This window comes from Diabrotica undecimpunctata, chromosome 7 (genome assembly GCF_040954645.1).
Source record: "Diabrotica undecimpunctata isolate CICGRU chromosome 7, icDiaUnde3, whole genome shotgun sequence".
NCBI classification, from domain to species: Eukaryota; Metazoa; Arthropoda; class Insecta; order Coleoptera; family Chrysomelidae; genus Diabrotica; species Diabrotica undecimpunctata.
In genome coordinates, this window is record NC_092809.1 from 78,577,932 (window position 1) to 78,605,354 (window position 27,423).

General features: G+C 36.3%; 2 protein-coding genes across 5 annotated transcripts in view; one reads left to right on the forward strand and one right to left on the reverse strand.

The window, feature by feature from the left end:
- LOC140445515 (ATP-binding cassette sub-family C member 4-like) overlaps nucleotides 1-27,423 on the forward strand; it is a 104,611-nt gene that overhangs the window by 15,428 nt on the left and 61,760 nt on the right. For all 4 annotated transcript variants that reach the window (XM_072537587.1, XM_072537588.1, XM_072537589.1 and 1 more), the window contains exons 2-3: nucleotides 23,841-23,991; nucleotides 26,843-26,953. In XM_072537587.1, the coding sequence (XP_072393688.1) occupies nucleotides 23,918-23,991; nucleotides 26,843-26,953 (185 nt within the window). In that variant the 5' untranslated portion in view covers nucleotides 23,841-23,917. The remainder of the gene's footprint in view (nucleotides 1-23,840; nucleotides 23,992-26,842; nucleotides 26,954-27,423) is intronic.
- Nucleotides 15,392-15,832, reverse strand: LOC140446481 (uncharacterized). The gene has a single exon (XM_072539035.1). The coding sequence runs from the start codon at nucleotides 15,830-15,832 to the stop codon at nucleotides 15,392-15,394; it is 441 nt and encodes a 146-aa protein (XP_072395136.1).

Genomic DNA, 27,423 nt, shown 5'->3' on the forward strand with positions numbered 1-27,423 from the left:
CCGCATAACTAACCACTATAACTACTAAAGAATGAGCCGACAAGATCTGTCGAGTTGCTGCGTACTTATTCACAGATTCCGCCAACGGTGCGCTAACGCACCACTATATAATGACAATCTGTTTCTTAGAAAAATAAATATCTTATCACCAAAAATGACTTATACATAGATTTGTTTATCTTTTCAGAATAGTAATAAATAAAAAGCGTCCAAACAAAAATGTATCATATAGTTTATTTTTAAAGTTATGGCTAGGCATTTTTAAAATGGTAAACATGAACTATATTAAAAAATTCACAGAAAGCAAGGAAACAATAAAAATAGAAAGATAATATATTGAATTAAATGTTTAAAGGTTGTATATTAAACTACCGCAATGAGGTTTTCTGTTGAAATGCTTTAATAAAAAAAAAAATCTAAAAGGTAATGGTGCGTATACGCACCATTGGCCGAAAATGGGTTAATAGACATGGGTGCACTGATACACCTAGTGACACTTCATTACTTTAATGACAAATCTGTACCAATTCAATATGGCAACAGTACGCCTAGATCAGAAGTTTTTAAGCCAATTCAGAGCAGAGAGAAAGGTTAGATAGCGATATCTGACTTATTTATTACTTATGGTGAGCATGGTATGAGGATGGCTTTGGAAAGATAGATCGGTGAAATAACGGGGGCTGTAGAAAAATCTCCAAGGTTGAAATCAGTCCCAAACAGAGAAGAACATAATATATATTTAGTCTTCTAAAATCTTCTTTTTCTTACTCAATACTTGAATTATAATAATTAATTGTTTCAATATATCAAAAATAAATTATAGATTGGACAAATTATTATCATCGAGACATTATTATCTCATAAGTAATTTCAGTTATCTTGAAAATAAGTTTTACGAATCATTCCTGCTATATCTTATTTATTTCAATGTATGCATTAATACTCATGAATATTTTACTATATACATTTGAATTAATAGTCATTTAATTATACAGTGAAGTAAGGTGGAGCTAAGCATTTGATTTATATCATATAATATTTATATAATAAAAACTACGTAGAAGTACGTATATTTTTGGACATTTCTTATTTTAACACAGTTAAACATTGTTTTAAAGTATAATACACAACTTATTAGATAAAGTAGTGTATAAAATCAGTCTTGAACAGTTTTTGATAAGAAAATAATAATTTACCCAGCATTAAAAAAAATCTGTTTAATTTTTTCCGAAATAGAAATCGAAATCGTCAAATAAAATTAATTTTAAAGTACAATTGTGGCTTATTCCCAATCAAAATAGTAAATTACATATTTACTCTTAGTGATCTTGCTAATAGTCAAAGTTGTCGATATTAATCTAGGCAAAATACTCCTGGATAAGAAAAGAACCTACCTAATATACGGAAATGAAGGATAGGATGAAGGAGCTGAGCGGGCTGTACCCTTTACCATGGATGAACTTATCGAGGCATTGGGTTCACTGAGGACTCGTAGGTCCCTGGACTTGATCAGATACTACCTAAGGCGGCGAAGAGTCTAGGACGGGTGGAACCTGCGTGGTTTCTGGAACACATGAATGCACTGCTGGAAGCACAAACCTTTTCTGAGCTTTGGACGACATCGAGGTTAATACTGCTTCCCAAAGCTAGGGACAAGTATCGCCTCATCCGTCTTCTTCCATGCATCAGTAAGCTGTATGAAAGGATGCTGCGAGTACGCATAGACGACATGATTAAGAGGTCAGGTGGTTTACCTCGAAGGCAATTTGGTTTTTGTAAAAGGAAAAGCACGATTGATGCAATCATGAGTGTACTCGAAGCATTGCACAACAGAGGGGATGAACATCGCTGGGCGACCCTGCTGTTGTTTGATGTTAAGAATGCATTCAATACGTTGCAGTGGAACGAGGTAATGAAGGCAATGGAGGAGAGAGAATGTCCTGGTTACCTGATGAATGTGGTGGCGGAGTATCTGTCCGAGAGAAGGATGATGGTGGAAAAGGGCACGACCGTGGACGTGACGGCCGGGGTACCCCAGGGATCTGTCTTGGGCCCGACGCTATGGAATCTGGCATATGACGGGGTTATGCACTGTGAATACGGAGAGGGTACAACCCCCTTCGCATTCGCGGATGATCTTACTGTACTGGTAGTGGATCGGGATGAGCCAGATCTCAAATACCGGGTTCGAAACGTAGGCGGCATCGTAAAGAAATGGATGACGCAGCACGGGCTGAAACTTGCGATAGAGAAAACCGAAACCATCATTCTGAATGGGACAAGGAATAGGCAAAATATTGAATTAAAATGTGCGGGAGCATGTCTAACACCCAAGAAAAAAGTAAAGTATCTAGGAGTGACATTGCACCAGAATGGAAAATGGGGGGAGCACGTGCCGGAGGTGGTCCGGAAGGCTCCGGAAGAATAGTGCGGCTGAGTTGGGGAGGGTGATGCGGAACATTGGAGGACCCAAATCCGAAAGAAGGAGGGTCTCACACGGTGTTGTACAGTCGATCGTCCTCTACGTGGCACCAGTCTGGAGCGAGGCAGTAGAGATAACGGCCTATAGGAGTCTCATGACACAAGTGGACAGAACAACTTTGTTGCGAGCGGCATGCGCCTACAGGACTGTATCTGCGGCAGCCTTATGGACCATCACTGGATGTGTTCCGTTGCATGTTTTGGCGGTGGAAAGAAAAGAGCTTTATGAGAGAAGAGGCCCAAACCTTACTGTGGCCGAGAGAAGACAGGAAAAGGAAAGGTCAGTTAAAAGATGACGAGAAGAATGAAACAACACGGAAGATGTGGCACAGTGGACGAAAATGCTGATCCCGAACATAAGAGATTGGGTAGTATTTCCTGACGCAGGTGTTCACAGGACACGGGTGTTTTAGGGCCTACCTCTATAGGATCGGAAAGGCTGATACAGATGAATGCCTATACTGTGGATACTCGGACACCGTGACACATACGATGTTAGATTGCAGCAGATGGATAGTGGAAAGGAACAGAATGGAGAGAGAGAGAGAGAGACAGGTGTGAATTTTGTTACAGTGAGAGAAAGGATTGAGAGAATGATTGAAAATAAATTAGGTTGGAATAACATACACAGCTATATCCGTGCAGTGATCAACAAAAAGGAAGAGGAAGAAAGACAGCTGGACCAACGTAAAAGGTAAGAGTGAATGATGCTGAAAGGTGAAGCTAGAAAAGTGGGTCACACTATATGAGTTAGAATGCGTGAGTCAGACTGTGAGGAAGGAGGAAATGCTCATCTGGGAATGATGCCGAAATAGGAGCGATGAGTGTTTTCTACGCGCTACCTGGAACGAGACAGGGAGCCTCTTTGCTGATGAATAGAGTGTGGATGTTTATGAATGGAGATTGAATGAATAAAGGTAGTGCTTAGAAAGTGATGCCGGCCTTACAGCGGCCATTCCGCTCCCGCATCGCTGGATGACAGAGGAGGGTCTGGTTTAGCAGGTAGGCGTTCGGCGTAGATTCGGCGACGAGAGGGCATTTTAAAGTACCTCGGGAACTATCGCCGGGAGTACGAGGAACGAATCCTGCACTAAAGTTAGTCAGGCGGCGTCCTGGACTGAGATGTCTTTTGAAGATTCCGGACCCACCCTCTATAAAGACGAAAAAAAAAATCCTGAAAAGGTTAATGTTTGGGCAGAAATTGTTGGAGGTCATATTATTCGTTCCATTTTCATGGGTGGAAATTTAAATGGTGATAATTATTTAGCACTTCTTCAAAATAATGTTTCATTTTAACTGCTCGTAATAAAATTTATTTCAGTTGCCTAATACACACTGCATATTTAGCGTTCTTTTATTTTTTTTTTTATTTTAAGTAAACTACTTTTTTATTCTCTTACAACTGGTACTCCTTGCTTAACCCTGTTATGGAATGAACAAAATATAATTACTCCCATAAATATTCTTACCCAAAGTTAATTTGAAAGGTAAATTTTAACAATTGATTTATCATCATTCTGGCTTTGCAACCCTACGTGGGTCCAAGCCTCCTGAAAAATTTCTCTCCAGTCATTTCTATCCATCGCCTTCCTCTGACAAGCACACATTCCTATATTTCTTATGTTTTCATCGATATTATCAAGGAACCTTGTTCTGGGTCTTCCTCTTGTTCTCTGACCAATGAGTCTATTTACCTCAGACATCCTATTTTAATATGTTTTATGATATCTGGTTTTCCGTCAACCGCATTTCCTGCAGTACTAAAACATCTACTTTGTATGTCTTCACTATATCTAGTTAAGATGTGAGTGCTCCAGTTCGGTACAGGGTTTGGGTATTCCATATCCTAATTCCTCAATTCCATTGTTCGTTTGCAGAGTCATCGTCGTGAGTTCCGTCCAGCTAATAGTTCCTGAGGTTCCGTAGCATATGCTTTTTTTTACAGATAAAGCTAGCCTCTAGCCCAATCCTCAACCTGGAATGCCAGGGACTCTTCTGTTAGGTTTGCCATACCTTAGTCTGTTTTGGTTCGCGGTTGGTATTTTTATTTCGACCGGTTAGGGCGTTCCCCTATCCACCACCTGGGGACGCGTCCTTTGAGAGACAAACTACTCCACACTGTTAACAATTGAATATTTAAATTTTTATTTAGATCCACTAGTTTTTGGAAGTGGGAAATATTTTTCCCACCGCCCAAAATCTTAGCTTATTTTTATATCTAAAATGTAATAACAGACTAGTTTCATATCATTATTTTATTGAAAAAAGTATTCAGAGAAATAATTTACTTTCCATGAAAGCTCCTAAAATAAGACTGAACGCACAAAGGTACCTGTCATGACGAACCTACATACATATTTTATTGTTTTTTTCTGCCGCTTTAGTGCTGCAGAGCCTACACGTTTTAGTATTATCTTTAGTTGGCATATGATTACCGACATCAGTAAGTCTGTCTTCTTTTGGAACCACTCGTTTGTTTTATAGGTCTGTTTCGGGTCTTTTTAGATGAATATCCACAAATGAGTTGTTTAGCCAAATTTAATTTTAGAGTTAATTGATTATGAGTACAAAAGAATTAACAATAACTGAGTCAATGAGATAATATAATATCCTCTGCCACCACTTAGTAGATCTATGGCCAATAGCATATCGTTCATGCAACTGATCAAATTTATCGACCCTATCCGTCTTTATTTTTCCATTGTACAGTGGTAATATCTTTGGTAAAAAATAATTTGTATGTAAATCTATATAACATCTTCTGGGGGTACAATTTTATTTGTCATATCGCCACTACTTGCACAACAGCTTCTAATATGTTCAGAGTTTGCAGTGCAATCCATAAATTTCATTTCTTGTTCGCCGTCATCATCATAGTTTTGATCGAAAATGATTTTATTGTCTTTTAGGCTGTAAAAGTAGTTCCAGCTTCCAATTACTGAGAATCATAACTGCAAGACATTTGCTAATTAGTTGATGACAGAAACAGCTACAGTGAAAAATATATTTCACGCTTAAAAATTACACGTGAATATTTTGGACAATGGGAAGTATGTTTTCCACTAATATATCCAAATATAAAACTTCTTGTTTGTTCAAAAAAATTGATTTTATAAACAAGTAACCATGTTAAATATCCGTTATATTACAGAATGTGTACAAAATAAACCTTAGAAGACTGCCTTATAACTATATAACCTTTTCTTAATCTACTCCAGATTTGAGACCACACTCACCAAAGTAGCTTATTTTGACCTGTCTTTAGAAACGATAAGTATGGTTGTCTGCAGCTCACCATTTCATCGTTGAAGGGAAGATCGAAGAGGAGGCATCGGGCGGAAGAAGTTCTCGTAACTGCGAAACTTACGCCAATGGCTCGTCATCAGGGAGGCCAGCACAATTATACGATTAGCATAAGATAGAAAAGAGTTTTTGTTGTTGGTCGCCAACCTCCGATGAGGAGTGGGCACATGAAGAAGAAAATAGTTTGGTTGGTAGTTATAATATTTTGGTTTAATGGAAATAAATATTAGTCTCCATTTTCGGTAAAAAAAAAACAAGAAAGCGTCCTGTTTTTGACGTGATTTCTAATAAAAAGATCATGTTATCTATGTATATTCTGTAGTACAACTGGCAATGCCATATCGTATTTAAATGAAATTTTTTGTCTATGTTCTCAATTATTCATGAAATAAATTGTCTAACCTCAAACATAACAATCATAAAATAAAAATTGAGTGTAATCACACAAGTAGTTATATCTACCAGTTAATCAACGAATACTCAATTTTTTTATAAAAATGTCATTGAAGAATTTAATAGTTTTTAAACATACAAGAATACGTTTGTTATGCGCCGGTATTCTATTAACACATAAATCAATTTAAAGAACGGACAATTGCAATAATTGTTTTGAAAATGTTTGCATTCCAAGTATTGTGGTATTTTAAGAACATTAATAAAATAAGTAATTTGTGGAGAATGAAGCACAGTAGTAGCGACCAAAAATATTTAAAATATAAATAGAATAAAATGTGTAAACAGGAGAGAAACTTACAGTATATTGTTACGTAAAAATATGAGTCATAGTTTTAACCTGTAAACATGTTTTTATTCACATGTTCATGTTTTAGACTTTACGAGAGGCTTCTATTTACCTGAACGGACCTTCCAGAAAAACGGTCGAACCGATGTGAAAATACCCGTTTGCCGTTACCGTTATAATTTCGCCGCTAGTCGAGAAGGCTGTCGATGGTTCTATCTTAACGGCACTGGCATATATTAACAGGACATTTTATTTGGAAGGGACAGTTAAATCTGAAGACTCGCGCCCGCGATTTTAATTGTAGCGTTCGTATAAAATAAATTATGTATTATTGAGTAGTTAAATAAATTAATATAAGTTATCGTGCTTTTTAATAAAATAAAATAAGAACCTTTTAATAAAGACATTATAAATTGAATAAAGACAACAGTTAAATAAATATCATTTCAATGGTGTCGGAAGTGAAATAAAAGTAAATTAGACTTATAGTAATCATAACAAGTATTGTTCCGAAGTGAATATAAAATAAATTGTGAAAATGGCTACGATTTATGAGCTGACAGTGACTAATTTAAGAAGACATCTTGAAGACAGAGAATTAGCTTCTACCGGAAAAAAGGCTGAGTTAGTCCAACGACTAAAGAACGCTTTGCTAGAAGAAGGACTAGATCCAGAGACTTATATATTTGAAGATGCTGTCCTCTCGTCGATTTCGAAAGTTTCTGGTGATGTAGCCAAAGTTTCTGGTGACATCGCATCATTAGAGAACAAAGTTTCTGGTGACATCGCATCATTGGACAACAAAGTTTCTAACGAGATTTCTTCTTTGGAAAGCAAAGTTTCTGCTAACATCTCTTTGGAAATCTCTAAAGTCACTTCTGAGATGTCTGCCCTCGACGATAGAATGTCGTCGTTAAAAAACCAAGTTGCTGCCGATATGTTGGCCTTCAAAGAAAAGATATGGAAAGGGATGGAAAAGAAGCTGGAGGAAACAGGGACAGCAGAGAGAGGAAACAATCCGATTACAGTGGAGATAAAAGAAGACGAGACGAAATGTAAGTTGGAGACACGGCCGAAATTTGAAGGAAGTGGAGGTTCTATTCATGTTAAAGTCCCAACTTTTGACGGAAAATCATCATGGAACAACTACATGAATCAGTTCGAATCAGCCGCAAGAGCGAATGGATGATCTGAAAAAGAAAAGGCTGTAAACCTGACTATAGCTCTTCGAGGAGATGCCTTAGATGTGCTTCAGACCATAGCCGTAGAAGAGACGGATGATTTCGAACAACTTAAGAAGAGGTTAAATATGCGATATGGCCACGAACATTTGGGGCATGTATATCAGTCGCAGCTTAAAAATCGTAGACAGAAGAAAGATGAGGCTCTTCAAGAATATGAGGTAGATATTGTCAGATTAGTAAGATATGCTTATCCAACAGCTCCCGAAGACATGATGGAAAAATTGGCCGTTCAGACGTTTATTGATGGTCTTCGTGATCATGAAATGCAGAGAACGCTGCGATTAGCTCATGACAAAACGCTGGTTGATGTCTTATCCGCCGCCCTCGAATACGAGTCAGCTACGCAGGCCTCTGGCGGGTACAGTAAAGTTAGAACTGTAAAAGAGGAAGGAGATGAAGATAAACTTGACCAGCTTGTTAATATGATGAAAAGCATGGCATACAAGAAAACGAAGACCATCAGATGCTGGAATTGTGGCGAAATAGGACACGTACGAAGCTCCTGTAAGCACCCTAGGTACGTCGCAAATCAAGAAACTCACCATCAGAAAAATTAGAACGGGTCAGCCTTAGGGGCCAGCTTCGACCCAGAACTTTTCCAAAGACCCTCTCATACTAATAGCTTCTTTGAAATGTCGTGAAGATAGTGTATATGTAGATGGAGACATAAATGGTAAAAAGCATACGTTGTTGGTGGATACCGGAGCGACCAGAACCATTATACGCCCGACAGTTATACACAGCCGAAAGAAACTGTTACCAACGAGGTTGCGACTTCGGACCGCTACAGGTAAAAATGCCAACATTCATGGAGAAATCCAGGTACAATTGGGAATTGGAGCAGAAAAGTTCGTCCATACTGTTATAGTTGCTGACATCGAAGAGGATGTTATATTAGGAATGGATGTAATGAATATGCATGGATTCCAATTGGATTTTAAGAATAAGGTAATCAAAGTTGGCAACAAGGAGGTATTTCTTCATCCACATAATGACAACACTGTGCAAGCAGCCATTACAGAAGATACAGTCGTGCCTGCGAGAAGCGAAACGATCATAGTAGCGCGACTACAGGGAATTGTAGACGAAGGGACACCTGTTATGATGGAGCCTTGGAACCACGACGATGAGGTTGGCCGTGAAATCATAATTGGAAAGGAATTGGTGACTTCGGCTAAAGAAATTCCTGTGAGTCTTGTCAATGTCAACGACTACCCAGTGACCATCAAGAAAGAGACAAAGGTAGGAACTTGTGTACCTGTGACATCCATAATCCGTCAGGCGACAACATCTGATAATTCCAATGACAAATTCGACCAAATGGTTGCAGTTGCAGAACAGTCTCTAAATCAGATTGAGAAAAGGAAATTAAGGGAATTTCTTCGGCAGTATCGTGATATTTTCGTACCGAAAGGAGGAAAGACGGGAAGAACTACCGTTGTTAAGCATAAACTTGATACTGGTAATGCTAAGCCAATTCGTCAAACAGCTCGACGATTACCACAGGCGAAAAGAGAGGAAGCTGAAACGATTGTTCAGGAAATGAAGAAAGACGGGGTGATAGAACCTTCTACGAGCCCATGGGTCTCTCCGGTGGTCCCGGTCAAGAAGAAAGACGGAACGACGAGGTTCTGTGTGGATTACCGTTTGCTGAACAACGTTACAAAGAAAGATAGTTATCCTGTGCCTCGGATCGATGACACATTGGACACATTGGCTGGAAGTAAATTGTTTTCTACTTTGGATTTGAAGTCTGGATACTGGCAGATAGAAATGGACCTAGTAGATAAAGAAAAGACAGCCTTCACCACAGGATCTGGATTGTGGCAATTCAACGTTATGCCATTTGGACTCTGTAATGCTCCTACGACATTTGAGAGGCTGATGGAAAATGTGTTGAGAGGGTTATCTTGGAAAACATGCCTGGTTTATTTAGATGACATAATCGTCTTGGGGGAGACATTCGAAGATCATTTGAGGAATTTAGAAAACGTTTTTAATCGACTTAAAGCTGCCCAATTGATGCTAAACCCCAAGAAGTGCCAGCTATTTCAAGGTAAAGTCAATTATCTGGGTCATATAGTCAGTAAAGAAGGAGTGGCCGTGGATAAGGGAAAAATCGATTCCATTAAGGAATGGCCAAAACCAACTGACAAACACCAAGTGAGAAGTTTTCTTGGACTATGTACATACTACCGAAGGTTTATTAAGAAGTTTGCAGATATCGCTAAGCCATTAACGCGACTTACAGAGGAAGAAAGAGAATACCGCTGGGATACAGACTGCCAAAATGCCTTTGAGACCTTAAAAAAACATCTAATAACAGCACCAATTTTAGGGTATCCACTGCCAGAAGGAGAGTTCATCTTAGATACGGATGCAAGTAATGTGGGAATTGGAGGAGTGCTGTCCCAGATTCAAGGAGGACAGGAACGAGTCCTCGGATATTTTAGTAAAGTTCTTTCAAAACCTGAGCGGAATTATTGCGTCACGAGAAGAGAACTTCTAGCAGTAGTTAAATCAGTAGAGCACGTCTATCAATACCTCTATGGCAGAAAGTTTCTAATCCGAACCGACCATGCCGCCCTTAAGTGGTTGATGCAGTTTAAGAATCCAGAGGGTCAGATAGCCAGGTGGATCGAACGACTCCAAAAATACGATTTTAAGATTGAGCACCGGGCCGAAGTTAGCCACAGAAACGCTGATTCTCTTTCCAGAAGGCCATGCCCAGCAGAGTGTTCCCACTGTAACAAAACGGAATCCAAGGAAGCAGCAGTGCTAAGAACAACGATGGTCAACGACGACTGAACGCCTACTAAGATCAGAGAAGAACAAGAAAGAGATCCAGTTATACAGAAAATTCTAAAATGGAAAGAGGAAAACCGTCGACCACCTTGGCAAGAAATATCAAACCTATGCTCAGTAGTTAAGACGTATTGGGCCCAGTGGGACTCATTTATCATGGAAGATGGCTTGCTCAAACGAGTCCTGGAAAATGATGACGGTTTAGAGAAGAGAAGACAGTTGGTGATCCCAAAGAGCAGAACAGCCGAAGTACTTCGTCAGTTATACGACAGTCCATCGGGAGGGCATTTTGGTGTAAAGAAAACCTTTCAGCGACACATATTCCAAGGAATATGTGATAGACTAGGCATAAAGAAAACAAGAACTACAGCATATCATCCGCAATCTGATGGTATGGTAGAACGGATGAATAGGACAGTCGGCAAGTATTTGACAAAGATGGTGTCCGATCATCAGCGAGACTGGGACCAATACCTTCCGTTCTTCACAATGGCCTACAGATCTGCTGTTAACGAATCAACAGGCCAGACACCAGCCAGAGTCCTATTCGGACGCGAAATGCGACTCCTTGTGATCTAGAATTTGGGTGTCGACCTGGAGAAGATGTAGCAGGTGAAGATTATGTGACCGAATTACGAAGAAGAATGGACGATGTACATGAGTTGGTCCGTTCCCACCTTCAGGGTTGCTTCAAGAAGAACGACAAGGTTTGGCTCTATAATCCCAAGAAGCGAAAAGGTTGTTCTCCCAAATTGCAGCAGTTTTGGGAAGGCTGTACCTAATTATGGAGAAGATCAAGATGTCATCTACCGAATAAGCAAGATTCCGAGGGGAAAGCCGATGATAGTACACCATAACCGGCTGGCGTCTTTCGAAGGTGACCACGACGTAGATGAAGAAGTGGAAGTAAACCAAGTCCAAGACGTGTCAGACCTCACGTTTGAGGCATTCATGGGTGCCTATGGACGTACTGGTAAAGCGAGACATGGTGTTACCACTGAAGGAAAGCCAGATCTACTCGCGCTCCCCGATGACTACTCGCTGGCCCTTACCATCCCGGCCAGTATCAAAGACGCACCAGGGTTGGCATCTGTCTTTCGAAGGAAGTTTGGTCGAGTTGCAGAACTTCAATGCCAGGTGCCAGCTCCCGGTAAAACCTTGAAACTCCAAAATGCATCACGTTACCTTTTCTACCTGGTAACAAAAGACACTGCCCGTGACCAACCTACCTACCGAGATGTATGGGAAGCCTTACTTCAATTGAGAGAGCACGTACTAGAGTCCGACGTGCAAAAGTTAGCCATGCCAAAGTTGGAGTGCCGCCAATTAGATTGGAGGGTTATCCGAAATATGATGGAGGAGATCTTTAAAGACACCGAAGTCCAGGTGTTAGTCTGTTGCAATCCGCATAGTTACTGGTGCGGAGAGAAAACCGTCCCTTGTCATTTTTATACAACTGGAAGTTGTAAAAGAGGGTCCAGTTGCCGATACCAGCATACCGTTCCATTTCTAGTCCCGACATGGTGCCAGGAGGAACCATCTTTTGAGAGGGGGGCAATGTTACGTAAAAATATGAGTCATAGTTTTAACCTTTAACATGTTTTTATTCACATGTTTATGTTTTAGATTTTACGAGAGGCTTCTATTTTCCTGAACGGACCTTCCAGAAAAACGGTCGAACCGATGTGAAAATACCCGTTTGCCTTTACCGTTATAATTTCGCCGCTAGTCGAGAAGGCTGTCGATGGTTCTAGCTTAACGGCACTGGCATATATTAACAGGACATTTTATTTGGAAGGGACAGTTAAATCTGAAGACTCGCGCCCGCGCTTTTAATTGTAGCGTTGGTATAAAATAAATTATGTATTATTGAGTAGTTAAATAAATTAATATAAGTTATCGTGCTTTTTAATAAAATAAAATAAGAACCTTTTAATAAAGACATGATAAATTGAATAAAGACAACAGTTAAATAAATATCATTTCAATATAGATTTTGTTATTCTAATCAGTATATAATGTATATACATTATTAAAATAAGTATTTCAATTCTATATGTTACTGAAATAAGTAAATGGCTCAATATTTAGCTTGAATTTTAATATATGGACTTGTCTTTTTTTATTTACTAATTCGCATCAACCCGAAGGGTATATTAAATAAAATCGAATAAAATTATAAATAAAATTCTATAAAATTAAATAAAATAATAAAAAATTATAAAAAAATATAAAAAATTATAAAAAATTGTAAAAAATTATTAAAAAATTATATCTAATAAATTATAGAAAATTATAAGAAATTATAAAAGACTAAAAAAATAAAAAAAATTATCATCTTCATCATCAACTAGCCTCTAACGTCCACTGCTGAACATAGGCTTCTCGCATGCTTTTCCACTTAGTCCGATTTTGCGCCATCTGAATCCAATTTGTAGTCACTCTTTTTATGTCATCTGTCCATCTCGTTGTGGGTCGACCTCTATTTCTGTTAGCTTGTATTTGGGGTCTCCATTCCAAAATTCTTTTTGGCCACCGGTCATCAACTGATCTTGCTACATGACCTGGCCAGTTCCACTTTAGTGTTGTTATCCTTTCAATAACGTCTGCTACTCCTGTTCTTTTGCGTATTGCATTGGGTATTCTATTACGTAGAGAAATCCCTAACATTATTATCTCCATTGCCTTTTCCGCAACTTGTAGTTTACTCACTGTTGTTCTTGTGAGTGTTAGGGTTTCTGCGCCGTAAGTCATCACTGGCAAAATACACTGATTAAATACTTTTCTTTTCAGACACATTGGAATTTTAGACCTAAAAATATCCTTCATCTTTCCAAATGCAGCCCAAGCAAGGTTTATTCTTCTTTTCAGCTCGATTGTTTGGTTTTCTTGACTTATTCTGATCTCATGGCCCAAGTATTTATAGGAGTCAACTGGCTCAATATCTTTGTCTTCTACTTTGCTGTGGACTAAATTTGTCATAAATTGTGTTTTTGAAAAATTTATTTTAAGACCAACTCTTTTTGTGGCAGTATGGAGTTCTTGGAGCATTATCTTTGCCTGATCAAAGCTTTCTGCAATAAGAACGATATCATCTGCAAATTTAAGGTTATTTAAAAATTTTCCATCTACACTGATGCCTTTTTCGTTCCAATCTATTGTTTTACAAGCGTATTCTAGCAAAGTTGTAAATAATTTAGGAGACATGTTATCTCCTTGCCGAACGCCTCTTTCAATACGAAAGGTCCCAGTATCTTCATTAAGTCTTACACAGGCTGTAGCATGCTGATAGATGTATCTGGTGAGGGATATGTATCGGTGATCTATTCTACATTGTGTTAGAGCTTGGAGCATTTCATTTTGATTGACTGTATCAAATGCTTTTTCAAAGTCGACAAAGACAAGTATCAGGGGTCTATTATATTCAATGGTTTTTTTAATCAACGACTTAATGGTTTGCAATTGATCGTTTGTTCCGTATCCAAATCTTGCTTACTCGCAAGGTTGATAATAGAAGTTTAGTTTTGATGTCAACCTATTAGTTATTATCTTCATAAACAACTTATAAACGTGAGATAACAGGCTAATAGGTCTATAGTTTTTTAGCTCAGTTATATCTCCCTTTTTGTGCATGACTACTATAACAGCTTTATTCCACTGAGATGGTGTAACCTCTTTTGAAAGGCATAAGTTATATAATTGTATCAATGTTTTCAATACTGTCTTTCCTCCTGCTTTAACTGCCTCAATAACGATTTGGTCATCACCAGCTGCTTTATTGTTTTTCATTCGATTTATTGACTTTGAGACTTCTTCGATTGGTCTTTCTGGGATATCCTCTGAACCCACATTCTGGACTGTTCTCAACTTGGTGCCGTCTTTCTTACCCTTTTCTCTATATGATTCTGTGTCAAATTTTTCAACTAGCTTAATTATGTTATTTTTATCTGTTACCACTTTTTCAATTTGATCTGCGAGCTTAACAATATTCTTCTAACCTAGAGCTTGACATCTCTTCAGCACCTTTAAACTTCTATTTTCCTTGACAACCGTTGTAATCTTTTTTGTGTTATATTGTCGTATGTCCTTTCTCACTGCTTTATTAATATCTTTATTAAGTTGTTGTAGTTGCATTCGTATCGTTTTTGTTCTTCTCTTCATATCTCCATAAGTCTTTTTGTCTCTTGACTGATTGTATTGCATTTTTTCTCTGCGTTCTTAATAGCTCTTATTAAATTATCATTTAAGGTTTCGTTATCCATAACGTCTACATTTGTTGTCTATAGACATCTCAGAATTTCCTCTTCGAAGGAAATGATGTTTTCGATTGGATTTCATCCTAGTGGGTGTGTTTTTGTTATCATTTCGTATCTTTGTTTTTGGAGATTTAGCACGATCTTCGCTCTTACCATTCTATGATTACTTCCCACTGAACAGCTATTAAGAACTGTTACATCATGGACCATGTCTTTATTGTTGGTTAAGACAAAATCAACTTCATTTTTGGTGACTCCATCTGGACTTGCCCAGGTCCATTTTCTTTGGGGACTTTTTTTGAAAAAGCTATTCATTGCAAAGAGGCCATTTCGTACCAAGAAACCCAAAAACATTTCGCCTTTCATTTCTTTGTACAAATCCGTAGGGACCTATTTCAACTTCGGTCCCGTCCAGTTTACATCCCAACTTAGCATTAAAGTCACCCATTACTAGGTTGTGTGTAGTAGGCGCCAGTTTTACTGCATTTTCTAGGTCTTCATAAAAGGTTTCCACTTTCTCGTCCGAGTGTGTAGATGTAGGTGCATGGGCTTGAATTATTTTAAGGCTGTTTTTTTTTGTTAAGCTGCAGTATGCAGAGTATTATTCTTGGGTTAATACCTTTAAGTTGTGGGATATTCTTAGTGTGTCTCTTATGTATAAGAAGTCCAAGTCCTTCTATTTTTTCTTTGTTTCCCATATAGAAAAGTTGATGCCCTGATTTAAGAGTTATACAGTCTTCTTCTTCGCGTCTTACTTCACAGAGACCCATAACGTCCCATTTTATGTATTTTAACTCTTCTTTTAATTCCAGTAATTTTTCTTCAGATGACAGTGTTCTTACATTGTACGTGGCGATATACATTTGTTGTCGTCCGTGGTAGCCTGATCTGACCCGGGGATTCTTCGCACCCTCTGTTTGCTGTATTTCTTGATCGCTACCTTGACCAAGGATCAGCTTACTGCCGGGGACTGAGGGCCGTGTTTTTCTCGTGTCACGCATACTTGGATTTTAGCCATACTCTAGGTAGAGGAGTTGGTAGAGGTAGGATGAAGGTGGGAGTTTTAAAAGGGAGAGATAGGAAAAAGGTATGAGAACCTGGCCCCCTCAGGCAAGGAAGGAGGGAGAACCAGAAGCTAGTATAAGGCAGGGTCACTAATCCCTTTAGCAGCCTGTCTTCTGCTAGGATTGTAGAAGAGTGCTACCTGCTACCTGTTAAAGAAAAAATTATACAAAAGTATAAAAAATTATAAAAGATAAAAAATTAAAAATTATAAAAATTATAAAAAATCATAATTAATTAAAAACCACTTTCTAAGTTTTAAAGAAAAAATCCTAACAAAATCAATGCAGAAGATTTCCTCTATTTTTTCTCCTTCATAAGGATGTAGTGGCGTCATGTAATTTGTTTGACTATTTCTGTCCAATTATCTCTCTCTTGTGCATGTTGTTTTGCTTCGGAGAATGAGTAACCAGTCATGTACTTTATTTGGTTAGACCCTCGTACTGAAGATCTTCCTCTGGATTTTTTACCCGCTATGTTACCTTCAACTAATCATTCGCTCAACTTCGCTCTTCTTCTAGTTATATGTCCAAAATATCTCATTATATTTTGGTTGATAGTTGTGATGAGTTAAGTTTTTATGTTAAGTTCTGCTAGAATTGCGTCGACGGATCTCGTCTTTACATCCTCCACTATTGGTAATAACAGAGCCTAAGTAATTAAATTGCCTGATCACTTCGTAACTTGCCATGTTTCTTATCTCTGCTTGGTTGTTTCTGATTCTATCGATGATCATTACTTTGGTTTTCTGCATATTTATTTTCAAACCATATTCCGTACTCACCGTGCCTATCCTATTCATAATTTGTTCTAGTTCTTCAGGTGATAACGATAATATAACAGTATCATCAGCATAACGTAAGTTTTTGATTTTTCTTCCTTCTGTCGTTGCTCCACCTTGCTATTCCTCAAAAAGTTGACGCATTATATGTTCACTATATATATTAAATAGAATAGGGGATATGTCCCTTTTTCAATAAAAAACCAAGCAGAAAATGGACATGGATGAGCCCCGATAAAAAGACAAAGAATGAAATAGATTATATCTTAACGAAGAATAGAAACCTAGTAGAAGACGTATCAGTATTAAATCAGTTTGACCTAGAAAGCGATCATAGACTAATAAGAACAAAACTAATAATTAACAAAAAACTAGAAAGAAAAAGAATACATGAAAAAAGATACAAATGGACATCTGAAGAAATCAAAAATAGTGAATTTAATAAAAAGATAGCGCATGCATTAAATCAAGTTAGCGTGCAGCAGATAAACTCCAATGATATTGATGATTTGAATAACCTTATTACCGAAACAGTGAATAAAAGCCTTCTGCAACTGAAAAAACCAAAAACAACATACAATGAATTAGACAAAGAAATATTACAACAAATAAAAAGAAGGAAGATCTTAAATAAATCTAACAAAAGGGGAACCGACGAATATAGAGAACTTAATAGGCAGATTAGAAAAGGAATCAGACAACAAAAAAGAAAAGAAAACGAAAAATTAATAACAACAACTATTGAAAAAAATAAGAGTATGAAATGCCTCAGACCGACACTAGGACGACGTCAGATGATATTATTAATGGGAAAAGCCGAAAATGAAATCACAACTAGAGAAAACATACTGACACGAATAGAAGAATTTTACACAGAACTTTACAGAACACATCAACAAGATGATGAGATGAGACCAGCACGGAAATTAATAAAAAATGTTGGATCAGAAATAATGCCAAAAGTAACAATTTCAGAGGTAACTACAGCATTGGAAAACATGAAGAGAAATAAAGCTGCAGGAGAAGATAGTATTACTACAGATATGATATTAGAAGGAGGTAAGGAACTAATTGCAATTGTAACTAAGCTTGTGGACAGTTGTTTACATCAGGGCAAAGTCCCTCAGAGCTGGAACAACTCTAAAGTAATCTTATTACACAAGAAAGGTGATAGTCGAAAATTGGAAAACTACAGACCCATCAGCCTACTGTCACACCTGTTTAAAATACTCACCAAAGTCATAACTACTCGACTAACAAGGAAATTAGACGAATACCAACCATATATACAGGCAGGTTTTAGAAAAGGCTATTCAACTTCCGATCACCTGTTAACTACAAAAATATTAATAGAAAAATGTAACGAATACAAGTTTCCAGTTTTCATAGCATTTGTAGACTACGAAAAAGCCTTCGATACCATAGAACACACGGCCGTAATAAACGCAATGCAAAATTGTAGAATAGACAGCAGATATATTAACTTAATAAAAGAAACTATGAACCAAGCTACAGCTACATACTACCTAAATGAAAATAAACACACGAACCCTGTACCATTAAACAGGGGAGTTAAACAGGGAGATACTTTATCACCCAACTGTTCACCTTAGTTTTGGAGGACGTTTTTAAAAACCTAAATTGGAAATATAAGGGAATAAACGTCAATGGCCGCTACCTCAGTAATCTACGATTTGCAGATGACATAATCCTGATAGCTTCTGACCCACAAGAAATGCAAACCATGCTTTTAGAACTACATACCGAATCTTCTAAAATAGGACCATGCACTCCGAAGACACCGTGACAATAATAAACGATAAAGTTATAGAAAAAGTTGAAGAATATATATACTTAGGACAAAAAATAATACTAAATAGGGAAATTCAAACTGAAGAAATAAAAAGAAGAAGAAAGTTAGCTTGGGCAGCATTCGGTAAACTGAACTATATACTCAGAAATCAACAAATTCAATTACATCTTAGATCTAAAGTTTTTGATGCATGCATTATTCCGATATTAACTTATGCGGCACAAACATGGACAATCACAAAAAAGAATATGAATATACTTAGAGTCACTCAACACATGGAAAGAGCAATGCTAGGTATATCACTTAAGGACAAGAAAACAAATACATGGAATTAGACAGAAAACCAAAGTCACCGATGTCGTGCAAAAATCATTAAAGTTGAAATGGGAATACGCTGGACATGTAGCTAGGAGCGATCTAAACAAATGGCACAGATCAATTTTAACCTGGAGACCATACCAACACAAAAGACCCAGAGGCAGACCTCCTATGAGATGGACAGATGATCTGAAAAGGACTGCCGGGAAAAATTGGCTACAAGTAGCGTACAATAAAAAACAATGGAAAGGAAGACTTGAAGAGGCTTATGTTCAGATGTGGACGTGAATGGCTAGACGAAGAAGAAGAAGAAGGGATATTATGAATCCCTGTCGAACTCTAGATTTTAATTTGAATTTTTTCGGAACCACATTATTAACTTTTACATTAGCAGCATTATTTATTAGGGTAGGCCGATTTGTATACGAAATTCAAAAATATTTTAATTTCAGATTTTGCAATCCAAATAAACATGTGGGGTAGGAAAACAATTTTTTTTGTGAAAATAAATTTTTTCATATTTTGCTGTTTTGAACTGCCACAAGGTCACTAAAATTTTGAATTTAAAATTTTACTAGTGTTACAACTTGCATATCCGAAAATGTTATAATACATAGAATGAAACAAATGCTGTTAATTATTCATGTTTTTATTTTTAACATTTTAACTGCCACAACGTAATTTACATTAATATTTAAAAAAAATCATTAAATCATTAAAAATAAATTTTATGCTTAAATTAAACAAACAAACAACTGTTCTTACAACTTATAATCTTTTTTGACCTAAAAGAAGGCATAATTCGGTGTGATTCCAGTTTGGTTCTGATCAAACCATCTCTGCTATCAGCACCACAAACTTTTGATGAAGCTTCTGTCACAAGTTTAATCATGCGTTCAACGGCTTGCGTGTGAGACGGATATAACTTAAGCTCCGATAACAGTGCTGATGTCTCTGGATTAACCACAATTTCCTGTAAAGTTTCATTCGAACTTCCAATTGTTAATGGTGGTTCAGTTAAGGGTACTGTACTCCAATTTATGATATCGATATAATCCATAGCGTTCATCTTAAGCACAAGTGGTACCTCAAATGTTCGTAGTCGCTGGTTTATATTACTTGTTCGAGCTTTAAAAATACGGGGCACAGCAAGCTCTCTAATACGTTTTCTTGGATCTCCTAACATTCCAAGTAGCATATTTTCTGGATGTGCAAAAAAACTATTTCGCAATATAACTGGATCCATTACATCCTTTAGGGTTTGTGGTAAATACCTAGATAACCGAATCATTTTCCAAAAATTAAAGGCTCCATGTAGGCAGGACGGTCTGGTTTTTATAAGGAACCATACTGGAGCATACACTTTTAAAATAAAGGTTGCTAAGGTAATCAAATTATCTGATGGAACCACAGTGGAAACATATAAACGTAGTATACGGTTAGCCAATGTTAACCAGCGGGAATGCACTATTTTACCTGGGCACCGTTTAGAAAGTTTGTTGTCAATACTTCCCTCTGAGATTGCGACACACATGTCAAGAAGATATTGTTGATCTGTACTTAAATCGGACCTATCCACATTCTCCTGTACATATGATTCAATTACACTGAACTTAACAACAGGTAGATTTTCACATCCAATGAGTGCTTGTCCTATAGGTCCGTTGAAGTGACGAGGTCCAGTTGTACTACCATCAAGGAAATTCATAAGGTGTCGCAAAGGTAATTCATTACAGTGCAGCTGGCAAATAAGCCACTGCAACGGGCGATTTAAATGTTTTTCTAGATGCACAATAACACCATTAAACTTTCCAGCATTAACATTCGTCCCATCACACTCTATTACTCTTAAGACATCTGTGGATACGTCAGAGTCATCAAAATATTTTAAAATGCTTTTTAAAATGTTCACAGCAGTACCAGAATCAGAAGTAACATGCGCCAGATAACTCGCTCAGGCATTTTTAAGATTGTAATATGTTCTTCTCGAATTAACTTTCGATGATTATCTTCCATTTTTAACGTATTATCCTTGCGACCATCGAAAAAAAAGCCATGTAACTGTGAAGAATCGTCCATTTCAAGAAGGGCACGTTTTTTGTTCTAGCACGACGAATTTTGTTCTTATCTATAATGTTGCTATTATCTTCCACATTTATAATACCGACGTCTTGTAATACTGCTGAAGCGACTGCAGCACCAGCTCGATCAGAAATACCAAAACGATCGAGTGTTCTTGCAAGCACAGGTAATTGTAACACATTATAGGAAGCTAATGATTTTTGCTGCACAGTAGAAGTTTCTGCAGAACTGATCGATTCATGTGTAAGTGTTTCCGTCGCTATTCTTTTCTGCCGAGATCGATTTTTCGGTAAGTGAACAACATTCTCATTTAATTGTTTTTGAATTTGCAATAAATTTCTCTCCTCTCGGTTCTGTAACTTTTTGGACATTGTTATATCTATGGCACCAATTACCATTCGTCTTTGAGTTCTTTGGTCTTCTAAAAATGATCGTTCAGTTGCTGGCACTTTAAATACTTTATCGCAAAAACAAATATTTAAATCTAGACATTTACAAGCAGCCACATCAAATAGTACTTTGGATTGTGTTCTGAAATCATTTAACTGTTTTTTATAACTTGCAACACCACTGCGTTGTTTATAAGGTTTTAGTAAATTTCTAATTTTAATACGATAACTTGTTATTCGCTTTATAATACTGCACTGCTGAACGGTTGGAATTAAAGCACGACTCCAAATTTCCTGAATTTTCTTTGCTACAATTTGACTTGTCTCAGTTGCGGTTTGTTGTGGATTTGTTGCAATCGGTTTTAATTCATGTTCAACATAGTTGAAGTAAGTGTTCATATCTTCATATGTTGGTAAAACTGTTTCGTTTATATTATTGGACACTCCAAATATAGGACACTTTAACTCACTTCTGGTGTTACGCGCCATTTTATCGGTAAACATAAACATATAAACAAACTTATATTACGACGTAAAAGATTAAGAGATACAACGATTAATACGACTGTATTCCGTGGTTGGTAGTCGAAAACTGATTCATTCCCAAATGAAAGAATACCTCTTTGTCTCAAATCGATAAAACATTACGATCGGTCTGAAAACATCGGACAGCCAAGTTAGTGGCGTCGCTTCACGTAATGATTGCATAATTATAACATAATGTCCTTGTGGCAGTTAAAATATTAAAACTATACAAAAACTTTATTGTAAAAAAAGTTTTAGTTTTAAATATTTAACAATGTAGAAAATGCAAAATTTAATATTTTTAATATAAAAATTTAGATTTTTGACATTTATGTGGCAGTTCAAAATAATTTTTTTTTATTAATATTTAATATCAAAAATTTTGTTTTTATACACTTCAACTTTTTTTCAATTGCATTTTACCATTTTAGTTATTTCGAAAAATCGGTCTACCCTATTATTTATAGTTTTCAGTAGTTTACAGCAGTATTATCCAAAAAAATTGTTGTTAAAATTCTTTATAAAAGGTATATAAATTAAAAAACCCAAACAGCCTACGTCATGTAGACAAAACGTTTTCGGAATCCATATTCCATCATCAGTGTCTAGGTGTATTATACATGTTTTGAGCCACTAAATATCTGGGTAAAAACCCGTTAAAAGTTATATGTTACAATTTAGTTTACATTATTTAGTATTATATTTTAGGATGTTAAAGTTACCAGTGGATATCATAACAATGGCAATTGCCATGTTTTTTCCTAGCTGTTATGTCTTTGGGATTAGTATTGTTGATGGCTTCACTGATCCATTTCTTTGTGTATTCCCACATTTTGTCAGGGTTTCCGGTAGTCACTGGTAAGTCAGCTACTGCTAATGTTTTTCTAAACTTTTTCGAGTGTTTTGGAAGTAATTGTTGTCTTTTATTTGTGATTATTTTAATGTGTAACTTAATGCGAAATTCTGCTTGCAACATTTTGTGGTTGGAACCACAGTCTGCAGCTGGTTTTGTCTTCACGTTGAATATTGAGCTCCTCCATCATTTAGTGTCTAGAATATAATCTATTTGGTTCTTGTATCTTCCTCCAGGCGAAGACCATGTTGATTATCTCTGCGGATGATGTTTAAACATTGTGTTTACAATACAAAGATCCATATCAATGGCAAATTGAGGGAGCCGTTTACCTTGTTTATTTCGCTAGCCTCAGCCATGCTCACCTATCATTTCTTTCAAATGGTTATCTATTTTAGTTTTTTCTATAGGTGGTATGTTTCTTCTACTATATCTTCTGCCGCTTCGCATGTTGACATATATACCTGTAAATATGCATTTTGGCTGGTTTAGCAGAAGATCTGCTTGTCAACTACATATTATACAACCTGCCATCGTGCTGTTATGATTCAGCTATATAACTTAAGTAGAAGAAACAAATTAATCATCCGCAGTCTAAAAATTGGGCACACGAGGCTAGGCACACCTTATGACTCAGCTTCAGAAGAATCACCAAGTTGTGAAAAGTGGAGTATTTCAAATTAGGGGTAGATATAATATATTTCTGCATTTCCAATATGTTTCTGTCATAAAACGAATTTTTTCTTTTAAATTATTTATAAATTTTGCTGATTCATAATTATGTTATATACATATAATTATTATGAACGCTTATATTTCAAAGCGGAACTGAATGTTGATAAAAAACTATTAGGACTTTGCTCCACACAAATTTAGTCAACTATAAAAAAAGTAACTGGTTTTATACATATTCAAATACGACAAACAGTTTGACGAAAACAATGACGATAATAACATACATTATGCAATATGCCAAAACTCTTTTCTAAAATATGAAAAGATTACCTAAGTGTACCTAATCTAATATTTACCTTCTCAAAACTTGATAATGAAATAATATTACTGTCTATTAATATTTCATTGTGATAACAATTATTATTCTCACAGAAAAACTACACGAAAAAACATTTCTTCTCTACATGAATAATATTTGCATGTTTTTAAGTAATTTATTTTTCCATTGTAGTATAATGCTAAATTGAAAAGAAGAGTAGTTACGGGGAATACTAAAGTAACAATTAAAGGAAATATCAGGCTGCCAAGATGGAAATGACCAAAGAGAAATATAATCCCAATCCACGGGAGAAAGCAAATATTTTATCCACTTTATTCTTCGGGTAAGTAGTTATTTGATTTGATCTTAAATGATAGTGTATTTTAATTTTTTTTTTCGTTTTCCTCGGTTGACCATTTTTAGTCCATCTTTCATAAATGTAACAGAGTTCAGTTCCGTAGTATTCAGATGACTAAAGATCCCCTATTCGTTGGACTGACGATCTCAAGAAAATGTCAAGAAATTGGATAAAAAGTGCTCAAGATAGAGCACATTAGACAAAAATGAGGGAGGTCTATGTACAACGTGGAAGCAAAGGGCTGGGTGATGGTGATGATGATGATACCATGTTAAAACATGATTCCTATTTTCTTAATTATTGTTAATTACTTGCAGGCCACACATTATTTTTCGTAGTTTTGACCAATATAATGTTGACAATCGAATAAACCATGTTAAAACATGATTCCTATTTTCTTAATTGTTAATTACTTGCAGGACACACATTATTTTTCGTATTTTTGACCAATATAATGTTGACAATCGAATAATAATTCATCATCAATATCGATGGCTTTAAGTTCCATACGCATATGGCAGAAATATAATTCCGTAAGATGAAAAAAGATAAGAAGGGCAAAACTAACTTACTTTTGAAGTAACATGTAACGGGGTAGAAAATCATCAGAACAAACACTATCTAACCAACCTACATAAAAAAGTGGCAGGATTGCAGAAATGGTTTGGGTGGTGGTTGGCGTGGGGGTTGGTGCGAACATTTCTTGGCGGGGTTTTAATTGGAGAGAATTGGTAAGCGGACCATATTTTCTTTATTAGAGGTCTCCATGTCGAAGGTCACCGGATGCTGTCATTTCTTTTATTAAGACAATTAAACTTTTTTCAATTTCTATGATTTTTTGGATAATTCTTTGGTTCTGGAGTTTTCAAAATCAATTTTGTGACCTGTATGAAGATGATGTTAACCTAGAGCTGAAATTGAATCGGAATTGCGAACAGAAATGAAATGCTCATAAATCCTATTTTGGATTCTACGATTTGTTTGGCCTATATAAGATCGGGGACAGTATGCACAAGAAATTTCGTAAACTCCATATTGTTCATTTAAAATGTCGTTTTTGAATGATCGAACAAGAGATGAACATTTTTGTTGAGGATGAAAATTGTCTTTATTCCTCTTGATTTAAATTTTTTTTCAATTTTGTCAGTGACACTTTTCATGTAAGAAAAAATTATTTCATATAATGAGGGTCTAAGTCTTTGAATTGAGATTTAGAGGAAAATTGATGTCTGTGGATGATCTTATTAATGTGATTTTCGCGGTAACCATTTTGGACGAGGGATTGTTTTAAATAAGAGAGCTCAGTGGGTCTACTTGGATTATTGCAAAGGCATATTCATCTAAAGACAAAAGTATTAATAACTGAATTAATTTGTGAAGGTGGATGATGAGAATTGGCATGCAAGTAACGATTGGTATGGGTGACTTTTCGATAAACAGAGTGATGAAAACCTTGGGATTGCTTTTTCTTTATGAAAATGTCGAGAAACAGTAGGGATGACTCAGTTTCCACCTCCATCGTGAACTGAATATATACCATTCAGATGGGGTTGAAAAGACACTAAAGCATCGCTACCGTGGGGCCAAATGACGAGTGTATCGTAAACATATCGTAGCCAATATGTGGGTTTGAGCATTGATGTGGATAGTACTCGTGTCACGAAGTCTTCCATAAAGGTATTGGCAATTACTGGAAAGGGTGAGGAGCCCATTGGGACACCATTTATAAATATTTATGTATATATATATATATATATATATATATATATATATTTATATATATACATACATATATATACATAAATTAAGGATCACTCGAAGAGTGGTGGGTTTTTCGGTTAAAAAAGGTAGAGAAAAAAGACAAAGAAGGTGGCTACTTCATCTATTAATTTGAAGACGTTTAGCTATCTAATTAGAAAACATAATCAGTTCATCTAAAAAGAATAATATGAAAAACCAAACATCCATAGAGAGCTAAATATGAAAAACCAATATGGATGTTTGGTTTTTCATATTATTCTTTTTAGATGAACTGATGATGCTTTCTGATTATATAACGAAACGTCTTCAAATTAATAGATGAAGTAGCCACCTTCTTTGTCTTTTTTTTCCACCTTTTGACCGAAAAACCCACCACTCTTCGAGTGATCCTTAATTTATATTGGATTAACGGTCGTACTCCTATTCTCGATATATATATATATATATATATATATATATATATATATATATATATATATATATATATATATATATATATATCATCATCATCAGTGGTGCTACAGCTCTAGTTGAGCCTTGACCTTCCCCAGTCTATTTCGCCAGTCGTTTCTGTTTATCGCCAACCGTTGCCAATTTGCCGCGCCGATTTTCCTTGCGTCCTCGTCCACACCGTCCCTCCATCTCAGTCGTGGTCTGCCTCTACTCCTATTTCCCACTGGGACCGATAATAGAGTTCGTCTGGGTGGGTAATTTTCATTTGCTCTTGACACCTGTCCAGCCCATCTAAGCCTACCTATTTTTATGAAGGATATTACATCTCTACCATTTACTATTTTTTTATACTTCTCGTACAATTCGAAATTATATCGCCTTCTCCAAATACCATTCTCACAGAATGCGCCCATTATTCTTCTTAGTATCTTCCTTTCGAAGACGAGCAGAAGATTTGCGTCTGTTTTGGAGATGGTCCATGTTTCTGACCCATATGTCAGCACTGGTAGGATGAGTGTTCTATATATATATATATATATATATATATATATATATATACATATATATATATATATATATATAACCATAATAACACAAGTATAAATTTGCTTTTCTGTTTTAGATATACATATGACGTATTCAAAAAAGGCTTATCGAAGACCCTGGAAGTTGACGATTTATATAATCCATTAAAGATCGATAGAAGCAAAATTTTGGGAGATAGTTTACAAAGGTTAGTACATAATTTTTACAGATTCTGGTATATATATCTAAACGTCGCCTCCGCGATGTCATTTATCCATGTTTTTGCTGGTCTTTTCCGTGTCCTTATGGGGACAGCCGTTCCAGTGGTCCTCTTTGTACATTCTGTTTTCTTTCATTTCGTCAGACTATTCCTTTGAACTCCTATTTGTCTCCTAATATTTTCATTTTTGATTGATATTGATATTGAGAGAGAGAGAGAGAGAGAGAGAGAGAGAGAGAGAGAGAGATGATCATTTTATGTGTTATAACGTGTATAAACATCTATGAAAAATATTGCGTAGTATTACGAAACTTAATATTTTTGATTTTGTTTCGACCCAAGTATCTTTTTTCAAGAATTGAAGTAAGGGTTGTACCTACCATGGTACAGTACCATGGGGTTGTAATAAGAAAAGCTCTGTCTTTAAAAGAAATTTCTGCTTTTATATGCTTTTACAT

What these genes read in the sequence shown, in the direction of transcription:
- LOC140446481 (XM_072539035.1), bottom strand. Translation starts at nt 15,832, where the DNA reads ATGCGTGACACGAGAAAAACACGGCCCTCAGTCCCCGGCAGTAAGCTG.